The sequence below is a fragment of the Limanda limanda genome, chromosome 18 (genome assembly GCF_963576545.1).
Source record: "Limanda limanda chromosome 18, fLimLim1.1, whole genome shotgun sequence".
Classification (NCBI taxonomy): Eukaryota; Metazoa; Chordata; class Actinopteri; order Pleuronectiformes; family Pleuronectidae; genus Limanda; species Limanda limanda.
Window position 1 is genome coordinate 15,448,420 of NC_083653.1, and position 20,648 is coordinate 15,469,067.

General features: G+C 44.0%; 1 protein-coding gene across 1 annotated transcript in view; it reads left to right on the top strand.

Annotated features, from left to right (window-relative positions):
* Positions 1 to 5,150: 5,150 nt before the first annotated feature.
* LOC133024636 (kelch-like protein 29) overlaps positions 5,151 to 20,648 on the top strand; it is a 152,577-nt gene continuing 137,079 nt past the window's right edge. Inside the window, exon 1 of the mRNA XM_061091797.1 lies at positions 5,151 to 5,423. Coding sequence (XP_060947780.1) covers positions 5,151 to 5,423 — 273 coding nt within the window. The remainder of the gene's footprint in view (positions 5,424 to 20,648) is intronic.

A 20,648-nucleotide genomic window follows, 5' to 3' on the forward strand; every position in this document is an offset into this window, starting at 1 on the left:
ACACACACGTTACCGCTGCTACGTCTCATTCGCTCACTCGTTCACACCAGCTCGCTGTCTCTCCATCGCTGCCACGTCCTGTCCATCTGTTCCGCTCCCTCTTTCTTCACGTCTATCCACAGCCCCCCCCGCTTATTCCCACATGGCTTTGTTAACACTGCTCTGTCACACACACCCGACATGCTGCGTGCCGCCTCTGAGCGACAGATGCTGTTCTTTACAGTGCGCGTCTCACGTCTCCCACCTGCCAGAGAACTTTTTATTTTGGCTAATGACTCCTAACCGCGGTGTCAGCTGGGAAAGTTAAGTTATCGGAGACTCCTGATGTGCTCCTCCTCCCCCATGGGAACGTGCAGAACCACGCATGGCATCTCCATGGTGACGGCAGCGCTGTCATAAGTTTGTCAGCTACAATTGACCTCGCAACACGTGCAGACACTGGCACACACACATGCACTTAATCCTCTCCTCCTGCTGCTGAACTGAACCTCTCTCTCTCTCTCTCTCTCTCCCTCACGTACGTGCACACCCACAACATCTCACTTTTCTGTCTCTGGTGTTCTTGCATTCGGATCATTCTGGCACATCAGCAGCGCCAGAGCAGCCGCTTTCTTGAAACGGGGGGGTCGAAAAGAACGCCCCTCTCTCGCTTTCCTCCGCCGCGGCCAACTGCTTTTAGGCTCCGGATGTGACTGACAGCACAATGGAGATGCCAGTCAGCCCATCACTCAGCTCATTAAGTTTGATTGCTGACATCGTATTTCTCACTCTCGCGTTTCGCGCTGGAGTCTTTCTGTTAGCATCGGGGCTTCCAGAGGATTAGCGATTTTAATCATTTGTTTAGATTTTCATCTCTCTCCGGGAAGGGTTCTCCATAATCAGCCGTTATTTTAAGTGGGAGTCAGAAAATAGCATTGGGTGTGGGAAAGTCGTACCTTCAGGTGAGATTATTAACATGCTGACAGGATTGCGGGAGCTGAAGAGCCTCATTAATCGCTGCAGGGTATGACTGAAACGCTGTCATTAGGTTCTTATAAAACGGGAAAGGCTCTTTTTTTATAGGCTGGCTTAATATATGCAAGCCTCGCAGCAAAGGTTATCATCTCTCCTCTGAAAGACCATTGTCTCGTCCGCCGCTGACAGTGACTTCATTGGATGTGAAAGGAAATGGGCAAATCTTTATTGGCACCCTCCCCCCGGGGCGCCGGCAGTGCCGAGCAAAGTGTCATTGGAGATGTGATGTATTTAAGTGTTTATCTGGTCTGGCAGAGTCCACAGGTGTCCCGGGTGTGGGTTTCCACGGGCGCCTCATAGCCAGATTTCTTTTTATCACATCCTCGTACTTTCCCCCCCTGACAAACAAACAAGCGCATACAGTCTCCGCCTCAAGGTGAATGGGATCACAATGCCAACAAGTGCACACACACACTCACACACTCACACAACTCTTAAAGGAGTCGCAGATATGAGTCGTAATTAGTCGCTGCAATCCACGTGTTTACAAAGGACCATAAATGTTGTGGGATTTGAGTGGATGACACCCGCTCAGCAGGGATCTGTTGCCTGCCTCGGGTTACGCAGCACACACGCTGACATGCATAGTGGAAAAAAGGATGACAGGAATTCACTCTGAGGATTGTGCACACGTTGAAATGTAGTATCAAGATTGTAAAAATGCCACTCGGGAAAGTAGGTGATAGAATTTGAAGCATGGTAATATGAGAGGCTCCTCTGCAGAACAACAACATTAGTCATATGCATACACTTACTTACAACAACCCACATTTATATTTAGTATGAAATGAAGGGAGATGTACCGCAACGTGTGTTTTGGAGATGCCAGGTCTTTTTAAATATCTTGCCGTGTTTCAGGCCAAGATATTTGTGTTCCAGGTGGGAGTATTCGAAGTTCAAAGGCCACTTAATCTGCAAAGCATCTTAGTTTGGACTTGTTTCTTTTAATTAAACCCAACTTTTCTTGTGATTAACCCAATCTACTGACACATCCAGGAAACAGGGGAAGAGTTTATTTAAAGAATTGGCTCAGAACATTGAGGGTGACTCACATCCACAAGTTGTACATCATACCATTTCATTCCCTTCATAACATACTGTTTCCAGTATCATGATGTTAGAAGATACATGTTCTTACACAGTGTAGCACGGTCAACAGCTTGTTTTCGACCACAAAGAGCAGATTTCTCTACATTTTACTGGCACCACGCTGCTCCTAAAGCTATTCACACATATTACCTGGCACAAGAGACACTCAAGCCCGCACAGCACCATCACCCATGTAGTGATAAAACTATATTTGCTTTTATTCTAGCACTTAAATAACAAATAATAGCAAATGTAACCAATAACCCTTTCATAGTCCACAAAGATCTATTCTACATAGATACAAAGATATACGTATATTATTGTGGCAGAGATGTCTCACACGAGTGCAAACTGAAAATGCAAAAGTGACGACACGACCGCAAAAGCCACACAGCATAAACACAACCACACCTGAGGTGAGCAGCTGCATTTTTAAAAAAAAACCATGGCTAACTTTACTGCTGTAACTACCTTTGCGTTTTATATTGTCATCATGCATTGTCACTCACTTTTGATGGTTGTGTTTCCGAATGTCGAAATTTGTGTTGTTTTGCATACTCATTTTCCATTGATGCATTTGTGTGAGACATCTCTGCCACTGTTGTATATAAACTGTTGGATGAACAGATTTATTATCAGAACATTACAAATTAAAATGGCACAAAGCCCAACAGTCCCCTTAAACTTATTAAACCTGAACCAAATTTCTCACACTCCTAGATCAGTTCCCCAAATGTGCCTGATTTTTGTTTTTTTATCGAGATTCACAAATAATTTTTAATAAGTGGTTTTGTGGAAATCTGTTCACTTTTTTCTCCTCTTTGGAGTTAGTGATAACTAAATATAATATTACGAGTATATTAAAAATAATATAAAAGAAGCCTTTCCCAAGGTATTTGTATAACCTTCATAGATTTAATTTAATTTGATTTGCTCTCCTATGACTTTATTCACCTAGTCCTTTATTGGAAATAAGAAAGACTGATAAAAAAGAAACGGCAAAGATTAATTAGAACATATTATTTTCATTCATGACACATGCCCTAGCCCTCTACCCATGAAACCCTGTATTCAAAACATATCCTGTGGAAATATCACATGCATTACTTTATACTGCCTCCACACTGAAGGTTACTGCACAACGCTCTCTAGTGTGGCCGCTCGTAAATATTCTTCTGCATGATCTAATGGATTTGTTTTCCAGTGTGTCCTTGTTCCTGAGGGTTTACAAGGAAGGCAAAAAAAAAACGAGTCTGTTTTTGCAATAAATCACAAAACTGTCTGAACTCGGAAGCGCAGTGGTGGTGACAGGTACTTGCTTGACATCTGAATAGGATTGATAAAAATAAATTGTAGAGAACTGTGAATTGGAATGTACTTTGCCCCGAATTCTAACAATACTGAAGATAATATTCTTTTATTTATTTATTTATTTTTCTCTTCTTGTTTTTTCAAGGATTTTCTGGCTGCTCTCTTATTTCTCCGGTGTGTGGTGAGGTGAGGTGTGTGGGGCACTGGAGATAAGAAAATATTACTTGGCACTAACTCTGCCATTGTTCCAATGAACTCTGGAATATTTTTAGAGATAATACCGGCTTATTCTGTTGGAAAATGTGAGGTTATTAAAAAGGGGGGTCACCGTGGACAGAGTGGGAGTTGCTCCATCGTGTGTTTGGACAGAGCAGGCAAGGAGAGAAATAAATGAAGTGGAAGATTGAGAGTAGGAGTAACATGCATGAAGGGAAAGAATGAAAGGGAGCAGAAGATAGAAATCAAGAAAGAAGTTATACAATGGGATGGTCACAGCAGCTGAAGATACAGTATGGCCAGTGCTCCGACCACACTGCCATCAAAGCGTCACGGCGACCCTTTCAACTTTCGGGCGCCACACTGGAGTTTTGAGCACGTGCGTTCTCATCGCATCCTGCCAAAAAACGCTACTTGCATACACAGCCATTCAGTAGGACTCCACGCTCACGCTTTGAACGCTCACGCACACAGAGCAGCGCGGCGTTTCAAGGCGATCGCTCCACAGTCGAAAGAAACAGCGTGACAGACCCCAGCGTGCAGAATAAAGACTTATCATCCGCTGTCATTCTCTTCCTGGCAGACCAGGGGATTTTGCATGAGGCTTGCTGAACCTGGTTTTGAGGTTGTTATTTATTTATTTCATCTGTTATCAAGGGCTCGGGGAGCGTTATGTGCCTTTGGTGAGGAGGAGTACAATGCACTACAAACCCCCCCCCAGTGATGGATTTCACTACTCAGATCCTGCACCGCTTTGATTCATGATATAATATGGAGTGATACGCTGCTCATGCTACACAAAAGTGCCATACCCCATACTGATGTAATTCCAGCTGCACTGTTGCCTCCATCACAGCATGCTGTAGCTACTTGAAAAGGGGGGGAACCCTCCAGTGCACTTCAAGGACAGTGTGATTGAATTAAGTAGCCATTAGATGTATGAGATGAGCTGTAATTGCAGGGGGTATTTATCTATTCAGATTAATGGGTTTAGAACACAAGGTCATGTACTGGTGCGCTGTACTCGGGTAAACTCGACTTGAGCCGTGTACCTGTTTGCCTCTGGCTTGGCCGTATTGTTTTAACCTCTGGTTGTTGAACCTAGAGGCTCTGTGAACAGATCTCGCTCCTCACGGCGCTTGCACTGACGCTGTTTGTTACGGACCTGCTCAGCAGTGCTCATTTCTCTCCCTCTTGTCGCAGCCCTCATTAATGACAGAGAATAGGAATTAGAGGCAACAAATGAGCTGCGGTGTGTTCATGTCAGTCAGCTGCAGCGTGAGCAGATGCTGCGAGCGTTTACACCTTCGTGTGAAAATGTTCTCTCCTCGGTTCGCTCCGTGTCTCATTCTGTCGTTGTCCTTTTTCTGTCTTTGAAAAAAAACCTGCCTTTGTGTCTGTTTCTCTTCTATTTCCAAAGATGTAATGAAAATTTTTTTTTAAATCTGACCTACACCTCCTTTCTTTCCGTTTCCCCACAGGCCTGCCCCCGTGGTTCCCTCTGAGAGGAAGAGGAAGTGATGTCACGCCACCACCACCGCTTTGAGCGGGACTACCGAGGACCCTGGGAGCGAAGAGACATCCGTCCCTCTGGCCTCCACAATGGAGGAGCCAATCATAGCTGTGCCTCCGCCGTCGTCAATGGCAACAACCGTCCGGGACTCCTTCCCCTCCCAGTGATTCCCTCTCTCCTCCCCATCCCGGCTACAGTTGCCGTGACAACATCCAGCAGCGACATAGCGGTCAAGCGATGCATCGCGGCAGCAGGATCCGTGGCTCCGGCGTCAGCCAAGGTAAGAGCCTCATCCAGATGAATGCCTGGACACCTGCTTCCTCTGACTTGTCTTGGAAACCTCAGAGTGCTTCCTCTTGCTCTGTCAAGTTTCTTTCAAGTCATTGTCTGTCCCTGTGTCAACTTTAAAAATTTGTGAAGAATCCCCAGCCAGATACACTTTCCAACTTTCTTCATGCTTTTGAAGCTTTCCAGCTTCCTTCTCTCTTGTGTGCTTCCAGTTCTCCAAACTGCTCTGCCCTTTCCAACTCCCTGGTATGCCTGTCTTCATGGTTCAACTGTCTCAGCCCTTCAAGCCCCTCCACGCTCCCTCCGTCCTTCTCTGTCTCTCTGTGCTGCCTCCTGCACCCTTCACCCTTATCCCCAGTCCACTTCTGCTACACTCTCCCCATCCAGTGCCCCATTCCTGGCAAACTATCTTCATTCTTCTCTCTGTGCCAAATGGCAGACTTGTCGTGCCTTTGCCTCTTCGGTAATTTCCTCTTTCATTATGTACGTGACCTCTGACAGAGGCTCAGCCGGGTGCTGCAGTCAGAACTGATGGTTAGAGGTGGTGCTTTTCCAAATAAGCAGACACACAAAGGTCCACATCCATAGATACACCCTGAGTTTTATACGATTTAACAACCCATTTCTCTTATAAATATGTGTTCCTTCTGTTCAAATCTCTAATTCCTTATGAAGGGATTAATCATATTTGAAGTAGCACATGGTCATGAAATAACAATCTAATGTTATATCCCAAAATATGTAAAACACAAACTTATAATGAGGCCTTAAGTGACAGAAATAGCAATCTTTGAGTTTAGCATCTGTGTATTTATCCCTAATTTGGCCAATTCTCATTTATGCCTAGACCTTATACATAAAAGTGCAGCTTGGAAATGTCTGAGCGGTGCAGTGGAGAGAGTGCACATGTTTACCCACTCGTCCAGGGCTTTGCCTGCTATCTGGCTGTCAGCAGCGTGTGAAGAGAGGGGCCTTTTTCCAGAGAAAGAGTTGGACATTTCCAGCCTCTCCCCTGCCTCTGCCTCCACGGAGACCATTCATCTTCTCTCAACTCTGCTCCCCACTATCCGATCATTTGCTTTAATTTGAACCTTAGCGAAACCATCTTGGCGTTTCTTTCTTTTTTTCTCTTTTCCTTCTTCAGCCCCTTCTTGGTCTCTCAGTGGGGCCTGCCCTCCAAGAGCAGAGGTAAACAATGCCCTGGTAATTTAGCCTGTAAGTGTGTCATTAGATACACCGCTGCATTCAGTGACCACAGACACAGTAAATCTGCTCTGGCACCACATCTGCCCTTCGCTTTTGTGCAGCCGAATAATTACATACGTCCTGACAAAGTCTGGCCAACTCCCACTGTGGCCATTGTCATCATTCAATGGCTGCCAGAGCAATTAGGTGCCTTGCCTTGCATGTGAGTGCACATTTGTTTAAAGGTGCACTATATGTGGGACTGTGTGTGTGCGTGAGCAGCAGATATTATGCAGATCTGTCCCTAGATGCCACTCTCTGAGCCTTATTCGGGGATCTACCTCTCTGCTTTGTCTCGCCTTTGACAGTCCTTTGTACCGCAGGCAGCAGAGACCAGAAAGATTTAAAAAAGGGAAATACCCGGAGTCTGGGCTCTGCTTTAATTAATGCATCGTGAAGATGCAGAGAACTCAAGTGCCAGCCAACGCCACAGTAGCTTGTCTTTCTATCTCCTTCCAAGCTGTGTGCTGTCCTCGGGTGCTCCCTCTCTCTTTTGTCATCTTCGATCAAAGCCGCTGGGGGTCACAAAGAGTCTGATGGACGGATGCAGCTCTCTCTCTCTGTGGTCCCTCTGTCTCAGCTCTGTCCATGGCTACACTAAAAAGCTGACAGGCTGTTATTGATCTCCACTGTTCAGAGATTCTCTTCATAAACACGGTGGCCCTCGTGGGCACATTGTCCAATAGCTAGACATGTACGGGTGTGTGGCTCTTCACTCAAGTGACAACTTAAATAAACTATAAATAAACTAAGGATTTTGCTTAATAGTAAACCTGGGTAGAGAACAGGTGTGTCGTATCGACCTTGTTGGCATGATGGTGTTGGTGTGTGTATGTGGCATGCACATATAGGTGTAAATGTGTGTGTGGGTGGGTGTAAAACAACTGCTGAGAGTTGGAAAGCACCATCTGGCCATATTGTGAATCCTGATGTAAAGCTAACCACATGGAACAGTGGACTAAAATGAACATAGAGCTACGCTTTGTACCCTGCCTATAATTAATTTTTATGAATTTTGGTGCCGTTGACATGGATCTATAGTTGCCATGCACACTTAATCCACGTTTGTAATAACCACAACTATATCGGTATCCTGCTGATGAACAGGGCTCGTTCTTCCATGTGATACTCTGAGTTTTATTAGGCGATAATTAAATGTTCTTTCAAATTAAGTGATTCCTTAGCCGGTTGGGTTTGCAAGAAAAATGAACCCCACTTTCAATCTGGCTTTCCAGCCAAGAAAGTTCATGTTAGGTCAGTAGCTGCTGTGAATTATACAGAATGTCATCAGTGTGGTGCTGTAAGGGGTTTGTGTTCATTATAGGCATTAAGAAATGTCTGACACATAAACTTTATATGCAACAAAACAACATGACAGTTTCTCTAAAGTGAAGGCAACGTGTCTTGATATTCCCCCTATTGGCTGACTGCAGTATGGTCCAAAAATCCTGCCTCCTCCATGTTAATGGATCAGACAAACCAAACCTTCAAAACGAAAACAAAAGTCAAACAACACCTACATTTTCTCAAAGATGATTACTGTCCTTTAAGGTAGCTCTTATCACAATGATATATCTTTTATTTTGTATTAGATTTTCAGAAAGTTTACCATTTCATTGCATTGCATCTGCTGTACTCATGGCTTTGCCCGTAATGGACTCGTCGGTAAATGACTTATGAAGAAGAAACAACCCAGTTCGCCAGTCACCTGTGTTTTTCTTCCACTGTTCGTACTGGTCAGTGTATCGTGATTGTTCATTGTTGTTTGCTGTTTAATTTGAATATAACTTTAAAGGGGACATATTATGCCCATTTTACCACAAGTTGATATGGTTCCTTGGGGTCGTAATGAAATGTCTGTAAACATTTTTGGTCAAAATACCACAAGGATCATTTAAAACAGCACCCTTTTTACCCTGTCTAAAACAGCCCTCCTCAAATTGACCTGTTTTGAATGCCCCCCCACCCCCCTCTCACCGTGTCACTCACACCCCCCTGTCACTCACACACACACACACACACACATCCACTTTCACGTCTTAAATCTCTCCTTAGCATATTTAAGGTTGTTAAAATCATTTTTTAGTCACTGTCCTACACATATTTCTGTATTTGTTTGTTGTGTTTCTTCATTGAAGCTACAATTTTCAAATTACTACACCTTCTGATAAGGATGTACATTTATTTAAATGCATGCTTCAGATATACGGTATACAGTATATAATTGTATGTGTATATTTATTCATACAGGGCACACACACAGACACACACACACACGCACACACACAGATAGACACAGACACACACACACACACAGACAAAGGGATGTGGGGGCTAGCATTCCCCGGAGCTAACACCGGGACGTCCCCGGAGCTAACACCGGGACGTCCCCGGAGCTAACACCGGGACGTCCCCGGAGCTAACACCGGGACGTCCCCGGAGCTAACACCGGGACGTCCCCGGAGCTATCACCGGGGCGTCCCCGGAGCTAACACCGGGACGTCCCCGGAGCTAACACACCCGACACCGGCGGTGCACGGAGGTGCCGGAGCTAACGCTAGCAGCAAGCTAATGTTAGCTCCCGACAAAAAGCTGTTTTGTATTTATACATTCTGCTTCTACCGGGGCAAAACACACACACACAAGACAGCGTTAGCTGCTGCTGCTAACAACAACAAAGTCACATCCAGCTGAGGCAGCACAGCCACAGCATCCACACAGTGAAGCAGCTCCGAGCTCCTACCTGGAATAAACAGCAACACGTCCACCAGAAGCGAGCCGCTGACATGGAGCCAGCAGCCCCCCAGCGAGCCCGAGCTGAGGAGGGGGCTGTAACTCACTCCGACCGCAGGCTCTGTTTCCTCCGCCTCTCACCCAGCTCCCTGGCTGGTTAGCGTCCCCCCTTGGCTAGCTCCCCAGCTAACACCACCCCCCCTCTGGTTGAGGAGGGTCTCTGCCTCCGCCATGATCACCACCTCGTCGGGGGGGGTTATGCCATGTAAACAGACCAAGATTGACGTCAGAAAAGCCAATAATCCCATTGGACGCACTCTAGCGTAGCGTTTCTGAGGAACCACAAAAAATCGCGGGAGTTGTTTTTTTCCAGAGTTTTTGGGACGGTAGACATGCCAGATACCCAAATTAACGTGTAGAAGCACTACAAAAGTGTAATTTGCATAATATGTCCCCTTTAACATATCGCCTCATCTGAAGAACATGATTATTGCCTGAGTCACGCCAGGTAGCTTTTTGTCACCAATGGGCTGTTCTTTTGTTTGTTTTGTTCATGGCTGTATACAATCGACAAACCACACACCATTACACTCAGTGTTTTCAACCTGCTCATTAAAATCAGAAGCCACCTTTTATTTGACACCTTTTTGAGTTGTGTCCATTCAGCTCCTGAGAAAGCTTTTGTGAAACGGCTACGCTCAGCTAGTTTCGCATACTAATGTCCCGGCCTGTTCATTAGTGTTTGTCAGGATTTTATAGGGTTTAAACATTGGCCAGAGCTGGAGTTTCTCTGTACTAAAACATTACTCAGAAATTCTCCTCCCACAGATAGCCCACTGAAACATGGATTTCCTTGCATGGGTCCCTGATCCCTTCATATAAAAATGTTAATCCATCCTCCCCTGATATTTAATAGAAGCAGTGCTGGACTTTTTATTTCTTTACTCAGTGCCTATTGAACACAAATGCAAGAGCCACTGGTTATATTAAAAGATTAAGTAGTTATTGATATGAAAAGTACATCAAGATAATATACCCAGATCTTCCCAGATACTTTTTTGCTGTTTACTCTGGAAACACTGCATATTATTCATCTTGTTCAATGAAATGTGCTGGTAGACTTTGCTGTTCTCTGATCTACGGAGCAGTCTAAAGTCAGCGGAATGAGCTATTTGTTTTGCCTGTGGGCATCTCGTTAGTCAAATGTTGTTGGAAGCAAACTCGAAGTAAGTCGGCGTTCTTCGGGACCCGTGTTACGCTGGTCAGATAGCGGCAGAGGGGATCTTTAGAGTTCAACGTGATGGATTTAACGTTTTTCTGCAGATTACCCTTTCGCATTTTGTAGTTGTTTGACAGTTTTCTTGCTGAAAAATGAAAAAGTTGGTTGAGCGCGTTGTATATGAGAATGTTTGTGAAATAGTCTGACCATTTTTCAACCTTCTTTTCACAGCACTGTCTCAGAAACATTTCGATGATCCTATTAACTAATCATTTTTATCGCATATCACACTGACATACAAATGCATGGACGCTGATCTCTGTCATGGCAACAGCATTCGAAAAATCCCTTCGAAAGCAATTAGTCTACAAAGTAAAAGCGCAACGCTTGTTGTATTGCTGCAACATGTTATATCGAGCAGAATTACAGAGCTTTTATTCTGATAAGTTGTGTCTTAAGGTCGTCTGTGATTAAGCTTAACAGACCTGCAATAGAGGTTTAGAACGTGCAATGCACTAGTTTCATTAATTTTACTGTACGAGCATAGGGTCTCATACGTACCTCATAAGCTATCGTCTTGATCAACGATGAAGATGGTCAAGTTAATGTTTCGACATCTCTATTTTTTAGTTCTTTAAAATCCATCCTCAAGTACGAGTGTTGCTGCAGCTGGAGGTAGGATAGCTGCTGCTGCTGCTTGATCTTCATCTGAAAATGATTCACTGTAATACCTGCTGCTGGCAGTCCGTTTAAGTGGTTTTCCTCAGCGACACAGAATCGTTCTGTTCAGCTGAGCACGTCTCCACGAAAACAGCACTATACATCCACTTCTTTTTACTGGCTTATATGCCATACAACTTTTATCTTGAAAGATGCCAGTATCCCTTGTTTGATCACTCCTCCTAGCAACGAGTAAAAAGAGCAATGATTATGTGAAAATTTGAAAGCACTGTAATTCTGTACTCGTCACGTGTTTGAAAAGGTCTGTTTTGAAAGCTGGTATTCGCTGTAAGTTGTCATTATAGCTCAGGTAAGTGAAAAAAGAAAATCCCAAGTTCTGGCAGCACCAATCAATAGAGCTAGACTTGAAACAAAATCACACATTGTGTCTTGCTGGTCATTGATTTCAACCAAGTCAGCTCGCCAATTGATTCAAGCCGACCCCATGCTGTGGCCAACACAACGTGGTATCCAGAGAACAGCAGGGGTCAGGGCCTCACTCTGACACAATCAAAAAAACTGAAAGAAAGAAATCTCACAAAAAGAATAGAAAATACCTCGTCTCAGGGAGTTTTTAACTTCTACTAGTTTGAGGCACTGGTGTCATTTATCTAGAAACATGAGTGACAAGGATAAGAAATGAAGATAAAGTAGATTCTGCTCTGCATCGAAACATTCAGTATTTGTAAGCGACCTGTAGTAACAGTATTGGTGTGTGTGTGCATCACATTGGCTTTATTTCTGTTTAAGATCTGTATCAAGACAAAAAAAAACTTGTCACATGAACACCTCTCCGGTTGCCTGGTAATGAACAGACTGGAGGATTGTGAAATGACTGAATCTTTATTGAGGTTGAGGCTAAAAGGGGAAGGAGTCTTTTTTTTGGAAAACTGGCTTAACCTTGTGACAAGTTGCTGTGGAAGGTATTGAATATGAGATGATTAAAGTTTAAGGAGGTGCACGCTGGGGGAGGGGGGGAAGCTGGAGAAGGCAGACAGAACAGAGACAGGCGGAGGGTGGTGGTGATGGTGGCAGGTGAGCTTAGCTTTTGAATCGGCTTCAGATAAGGACGGGAAATTACAATTGTTCTATCAAGTAGTGGAACTCCACCATGGAGATGTGATGGAATTATACACTTTCCAAAGCAGGAGTCCTCCTCGTGCTGTCCTATAGAAAACCCTGCTCGCTTGTAACGAAAGCCGAGAACTTGGAATGTGTGGCTGCAAGAAAAATGGTGGCTTCGCAGTTTGATATGAGAGTCATCCATCCGCTTTTTCTTATCCTGATAGACACAAATTGATGATCCACCCTGTTTCATTATATAATCCAGAATCTTTATAGTTCGCCACAAATCTTGACGGCAACAAATAACCGAGGAATCAAATATGTTTGTTGACATTTTATCTCAAATTGTGATTCAAAGTGACTAAATTATAAGTGGTGGAGGTTTTTTTCTGTCTTTATCTCTCTCTGAGGAGCAGAAAGGTAAACAATCCTCACGCAGCGCCGCCCGGATTTGATTTATTAGCCGCTAATGTACGTGTCGTTGTCCTATCGCGGATCCCGCTGCGTGCCGTTTGCATTCGCAGTGACAAATGCCACCGAATCCATCTCTTAGAAGACAATTCCTCAGAAGTAGACTCAAATTGATTGATGAGAAATGCACGGCGGCAGCTTTCATTCATTATCCACGCGCCACATCATGTAAGACCTGAGGCTTTTTTTTCTTTGTTTCTTCAGTAAGTGAGTCAAGCGTCTCTTTAGCAGACTCTCAGTGTTTGAACAGTTATGCGATTTTAAATATGTAGGGCCAGAGGTCTGTTGCTTATTTTTTTTTCTTTGTAAGTGGTAAAGTGATGCATCTGTCGGGGGTGTTTCAGCGCTGAAAGTCAGCATGTCTGACACCAAGCTGAGACGAACCTGTCAGCTCTTTCTGCCGCATCAGTCCACTTGAAATGTCAGTTTGGATAAAAACAGCCCTCAGTGGGTATATGCAGAAGGTTGCCCTCCAGTATGAGACGTGCCACTATTAGAGATCACACTTCCATTTTGCTCCTTCTGCTTTGATTTCATCTCACTTGGAAAACAGTGATTTTTTACTCCTGGCACCATACATGCTGTTTCCCAGGGGAATACATTCACGACTAGTTAAATGTGTTCACCAGATTTTAATTTGCTCTGACAGTTTAAGAACTAACCATCACAGTTTTGCCTACGCTGCTGTTTTACTTTCCATTAGTCATGCATTCGTTCTTTGTAATCTTCTCTCTCTCAACACAAACATCATCATGATGTTTGCGGACAAACAAATCCACCGCCGGGCGTCTGCAGCAGAGTCATTAAGAAACAGCGGACCTCAAGGGATCCACGCAGCGGATTAGGCAGCGATTTTCCTCAAGATGATATATGGAAAGTTTTGAGTGTTAACAAGGCAACAGTGATTGTGTGTTTACCGGGAGCAATTGCACTGGGGTATGGATGTCTCGGCACCATGTGGGGAGAATTAAAGCTTTTCCACTCGGAGTCAGACCAGGCAACGCTGCAGTGATTGCTAATCAAGGACAGAGATACAAAGCAGGACAGACAGACAGCGAGAGAGAGAAAGACAGCACAACCAACTCAGAAGCAGACAGACAACTCAGTCGTGACACTGGCTACATCCATACTACTCGTTTTTTGTTTAAATTGGCCTTTTCAAAATAAAATGAGCTTTGTCCCTGTAAGCGTTTTGACTCCTTATCAGTCTTAATCCTGTCTACATGATTTAGAAACACATATTCTGTGAACAGGGCTTATGTGCACAACAGCTGTTTGCAAAGTCAAGTCCCGTGATTATCCATGTTACACTCTGCACTAGTAGCCAATTCTAATGCTGGGTATTTTCTTCCAGAAGGGGGTCAGGTGATAGATGCCTGTCTGATCTGCGAAGGCCACATCTGGACCGAAAAGACAAGCTGTTGTGCTTACGTCATTATTTCCAAACATTTCCAAGACCTCTGTCTCAGACCGAATGGACTTATACGCAGCCCCGGCAATTTCAGACTACAACCTGGCCAGCAGCTGTCTAAACTTCTCCATTTTAGTGGGTGTAAATCTCCGGAGTAGTGTGGATGCCAGGCCGTATGTAGGTAGCAAGTGTCAAACTGTCAGGGTAAAAGCATTGTATAAAAAAAAGGGGAACTGTCAGACTTTAGACTTTTGTCATCTGCGTTTTTTATAAAATAGGAGTCAGGACTATGATGACAGGTTTATTATTAAATCTCACACCCTCATCACACAGTCGGGCCATCATCATCTTTTATTGTCAACTGAAAATATTGATGTTTGTCGTTTTAATTTAAGGGGAGAAAGAAGTCTTTACAGAAATGAAACAGTTGGCAGATGTGGGATGATAATGCAGCAGGTCAAAGAATGGGCGAAGGCGAGTGTTATCTTTGTCTTGTCAATCTCCCAGTGACAGGATGTTCTACAGCTTTCATCCAATTCATATCCTCTCCAGGGTCCCTCTGTGTCTGTCTTCCCTTTTCTATAGGGGCAGGATCTTAGCTGACCTTCTGTACCAGCGGCAGAGCTCCGCATTTACTCATCCCAACCACCTGTCTCTCCCATCACAAGCCTGCAAACCTGGCCAAGTCCTCTCTCTCTCTGCCTCAGATGCATCTCATGGATTTTAATCTTCCTGGAGAAAATAAAACAGGCCGCAGAGATGCGTTATTGTTCAGGAAACCATGGATATCCCGAAATAGTTTGACCTTTTAGTGCCCTGGCTTTGTGGTTGGTTTGTGTTGGTTACAGTGAGATGCACAAAAGGCAGCATGCACGGCTCTGGATGGAGAAAAGAGGGTAGTCCAGTAGGGGCTTGCTTTCCTTTTGTCGCTGCCTAGGGGATGGGAATGGAAAAGCCGGATCCTCAGCTCACCAGCTGTCGTACGAGTCTGGCTCCAAACTGACGGGCCTGATGGCTCAATCTAATAACCAGTCATTGAATATCAGATCCAATACTCTCTCTGCTTTTGTGAAAGATGAGATGCGGGCCTCTTCTCTATTAATGTCACAGTGACTGTGCAATGGGAGTGCGTGATGCTGAAAGGGCTGAGGAGTATGTTGTCATCCAATACTGTACATCTGCTCTCCCAGCAGCAGAACAACAGAGATCATTGTCTCGCGGCTCTTTGGCTGAGCAGAGAACCGGCGCGTCGGACGTCACTGCACAAACAACGGCGTGTTTGCAAAGTGCAGACTCATCTCGGAGGTTCTGTCTCGCTCTCTCTGCGTGTCTCCAGCGCTCGCTGTCGCTTTGTCTCCTCGTGCTCAGATGTGATTCTAAAAGAACCGAGGCTTATACTTGTTCTCTGCAGCGGCTCGGCTGATGAAAGTAACAGTCAGAGAAACCCCCTACCCTACTTTATCACTCTTGCTTTTTTTCCCCCCCCCGCCCCAATCACACTTCCATTACTATTTCAGTCTAATTCTTTGGCAAATCTCCCCCCCCCCTGACCACCGCGCCTCCAGCCTCTTCAAACAACTGCTCGTCTTTGCTGAAGCACAGATCCTCATCCCTGCGTCAGCGTAGCCGCCCCTCCGAGCGCGCTTGTGTGAAATTGGATTGCTGATCCGTTGGCGCTGAGTGGCAGAGATGTAATATGGGATAGCGGCAACCGCATGCTCTGATGCTGGAGACAGCTGTTACAGGACACCAAGGGATCACAAATGACGCTTGACTCCCTGGTCCTCATCTCTTCAAGACTCGGAAATGCTCGCAGCAAATCTCATGACATCGTAGAAGGGGGGGGGCGCCGCTGAACAACAAACAGAAACACACAAGGCTCTCGTCAGGCGCATTGCACTTCACAGCATGTGGGAGGTTGTCAGTTTTTCTCGATTCGCCAAAGTGTCACGCGGTCAGTGTCAATCCCCTGGCAATTTGAAGTGGCTGCCATCTTACATTTGCCATTATCATTTGTCACCGCTGCCGCCGCTGCAACTTCTCTCCTCCATTTTCCTCATCAGAGGGTGAAAGGTCTTTGACAAAAGGGGGATTTGATAGACAAATTAATCCTGTGATTATCACACATTCACCCTCTGTTGGTCTGAAATAGATTTGTAGTCTGTTCCCAGCTTCCCAGCAGTCACTCGTTTTTAATTATGGCAAGTTTTCAAAGTAAAAGCTGTTTAAGACACTCATAGAAACTTCTCAAACTTCTCCTGCAGCAGAGTTATCGTCTCCATTCTCCATCCTTAAGCTTGGGACTCCACCAAATGTAGCTTACACAGTCATATTTTGGCAGAACTGATGTTCTGGTGAAAAGACTCTTTCTTAGATTTGCACAGCTGCTTTTATTTGTCACTAAAGCTGCTTTCAGGCATGCAATGACGTCCGTACATTTTTCTGGAGGCTCTGTATGTGAGAACGCAAACGTCTTAGTCAGTTGCTCCAGCCTTTTTCCGGAGTGGGCATGTTTATGACATCACAAGAGATGTACGTGAAACTGGAAAAATCTCACAATTGTGAACGTGTCGAGCCGAGACAATCTCCTGCTGTGCTCTTCACATGTGAATGGGGGAAGTTCCAGACTAAATTTTCCGGAAATGTCCCAAAAATCATGTCAGAAAAGTTTTAACTGACACCACACAATAGAGTTGATAATTGTTTGAGATAATTTGGACTTCAGGTTAAGTTACAATCAGCCATTTTGGCTCCGATAGACAACAGAAAACTGCAATGTAGATGCTTATATCACACAGAGCTAATGCTGCTTCTCCATTCTCGGCACGTATCGTGTTCAGGTTCCTCTGTAAAACTACCTGCTGCATATTTTAGAGGGTACTTTTCTTTTACAGTAGACAGAATTTCAGTGAACCAAAAAGGACACTCTGCTCTTCTAGTTCAAGGCTGCCATTCATCCATCTATATAATTGAGCACATCATTAAACAAGCAGCTCGGCTCTCAAGTCGTTCAAAAGACCACACTTAGTATATTATTCCCCCGATACTCCCCTTCAAGTGTTGAATGAACCCCCTGCTGAGCCGAGCTGATTGTATGTCATTTTATGGGCAGAAAGAAAAAAACCTTTCTGCCAACCCCTCCATCTCTCCATCCCTCTCTTCCTCCCTCCATCTCTTTGTCTGTCCTGATCCAACACGGCAGAATAAAGAGCAATGGCATTTAAAAAGGTCCGCGTGTGTGTGTGGGAGGGGGGGGGGGGGGGTGACATTCAAAGTGCTGCCACCTTAAGGTTAACTCCATTCGAAAGGTGATGGTGAATGCCGGGGCTTTTAAAGCATCAGCCGTGTCATGAGGAATATCAGATATCAGCAAGGGGCCAGACTGAGTAGCGCTTTAAGATGCGCAGGTAAACAATACATCTCCGTCTGCCACATCTGACACCTCTACCTCGTGGCGCTCTCAGCATCAGCTATGCGGGACACTCAGGGGTCTTTCTCGTGTTATGCTGCCCTGGTTATTTTTGTTCCTGCAATTAAATCTGACTACAGAAAGAGTTGTTCCTGGCAGATGCCTCCTCAGGCTGAAACCGAGACATTTACTGTCTCGTTGTGATTTGGAGTAGGTGGGCCAAGAGTGCCCGCACTTTGTTTGACTGTAAATAGACATTGACAGCACTTGCTTTGAAATTTCTTTGCTTGACTTGGTACGGTTTTCAGTCGGGTGCACAGAGGAGACAATAAGCAAGGTTTAAGAGAGCCTGCTTGAAAAACCTTGGAAACAAAATCATTAGCCAATTGACTTTTACTCTCCTCTCCTCCTGAGCTGATATGTGGGAGGGATCTTGGCCATGTTTCGTTTTGCTCCAACGTCTTAGTTGAAAAACACACAACTTGAGGTTTGAGAGCGTGCATTTTGCTTGTGATTCAGGCTGAAATATCTCAACAACTATTGCAGGGATTGCCGTGAAACATCCTAGTTATTCACAACTTCTACGAGCCTTATGGATTTATTGATCCTCTGACTGCTTCTGTAAACCTATCATGATTTTCCTTTAAGGTGAAATGTCAGACCCATAAACTGCTTATAAGGATGTATCACATGTCTTCACTTCCTCCCACTATCCAGAAATAAAACCATAATATCCTGGTTACGAAAATCGCCACCTTGAGCAGTTGGGCATGATTTTTCACTCTGCTTTCATACCATCAAATAACCAATAAAAACCGTTTATGACCAAATACCTGTAAAGAAGACAAATAATGGCAGAGTAGAAGAATTCAAATTTTATTTAAATTTCATGGGATAAGTTTTATTTTACAGATTAAACAATACACAGAAAATATGCATTCATGTTTATTCTATACGTTAAAATATGTATCCATATAATAAAAGTCATTTCTTAAGCAATTCTATTTATTCGTTTAAATTTGTGTTTTCCTTTTAACGGTATTTATTGAGGGGGGGTTATTTTGTCATTCTTTGTCAAGTTGTGATTACAGTCCTAATCCCTACACGGCAATCACTCTAAGTGTCTTAGTGTTTGAATATTCTTATGTTCATATATTCACAATCCGTAACAGAAAAAAATAATTTCCTCTGTCATACAAAATAGTTTGAATTACTTATTACATTATTAAGTTGCAGGAAGTCATTTTGTTCTTTGTAATTTATTTTCTTGAATTTAACAAGGTCCTCATTATGATGGACGCTTTTGCTGGACTCCAGACAACTTTTTATCTGCCTCTCATTATTCCTCCATTTCTCTCCGTCCATTACTCGATTGTCGATCTCGAGCATTGTGGTCCAGTTGCTCTGGGCCTTGCCCGCACTCTGCTCTCAGGGGATCTACAGCCAGCTATTTTAATAATACACACATAAATAATAGATATTTTAAATGCAAATTCTAATAGGGACTTTGGGGGTGACTCAATCATGCAGCAGTTGTGGTTTGACCTTAACTCAGGCTAACCGGTTACCGGGAGCTCGTCTTTTCTCATTAGGAGCGCCACGCATCATCACCCTGCAACGCACTCGTCCGCCATAAACCACAACCACCGTATACATCATGTCAATGTTTTCTTTTTGTCTTCACGCAGTTTAGTAGCTGCGACTCGTTGCATGTTCCCCCGTTTTAGCACCATCGCTACACAGTTGAAGTGTTTAGTGGCACGCAGAGTTTAGAGTAACGCTTTTCATGGCATCACACTCATCAGATTACAATGGTTGATGTGATGAATAATGTACAAGCAGAAACAGCTTAACGTTGCTGGTATTAAAGCCGAATGCAAAGAGATGCTGACACTGCTGCTATTGTTGTTTTGTTTGTCGCAAAGACATTTATTCTGTTCAATACTCAACCACTGAGGCATCTCACATGGGGATGAAGGGGAGTAGACACTGGCTTGTTGTAAGAAATCTATCAAAAAGGTTTGGAAACTTCTGTTAAACCTATCACGTCAATGATATGTAATGGACATGGTGAATTTAGTATTATGTTTTAACAGCTGTAAAAATAGTTGTAGGGTTGTAAAAAGAAAAGTTTAATATGTCCTGAAATGTAGCCAAGTGGAATTTCCTCAGAATTATCCATTGGTACATAATTCAATTCAATGTACTTTACACCAAGGATAGGAAAAAGATGGAATTAAAATATTGGTTTGGCAGATGATACTTGCAGCCTATTAACAATCTTTCATTTCAAGTTAATACTCGTATAACATCCATCCATTTATCCATTCGCCCTCTGTGGAGGACCCCCGAAGGACAAAACACACAGATACAGATTCTGCATGTTTAATCTAGAATCAAAAGATTTGATTCAATATCCATCCATCCATTATCTCCACCGCTTTTGCTACTGCTTGTTCTTCTTAGCTAGAGCCAATCCCAGCTGACAGTAGATGAAAGGTGGAGTACACCCTCTCAATGTCACAAGTGGATACCTGGGCTAAAACCCAAAGACTCTCATGCTGCATGTTGTTATGTAGAATCAAATGACTGCAGTGAAATTATGATATTTCCTTCTAAAATGTAGTTGAGTGGAAGCATTAAGTAGCAAGTAATGGAAATATTCAAGGTACCACAGAATTAGAACACTTGCGTAAATGTGCTTTTCACTGAGGGAATACTTTATTGATTTCAAGCTTATAGTATCAGAACATCCAGCCAACCATACATCTATTTGCCCTCGGTGTAGTAGACCTTGAACAGGTTGCAAGTCAGTACCTGGGATAAAACACCCAGACACCCAACCTGCATGGTTCGACTGGTGCAGACACAGGATGTTCCTGCTGTGAGGTATCATCGTTAACCACTGTGCAACTGTTTTGTCATTCGCGACGATGATGAAGTA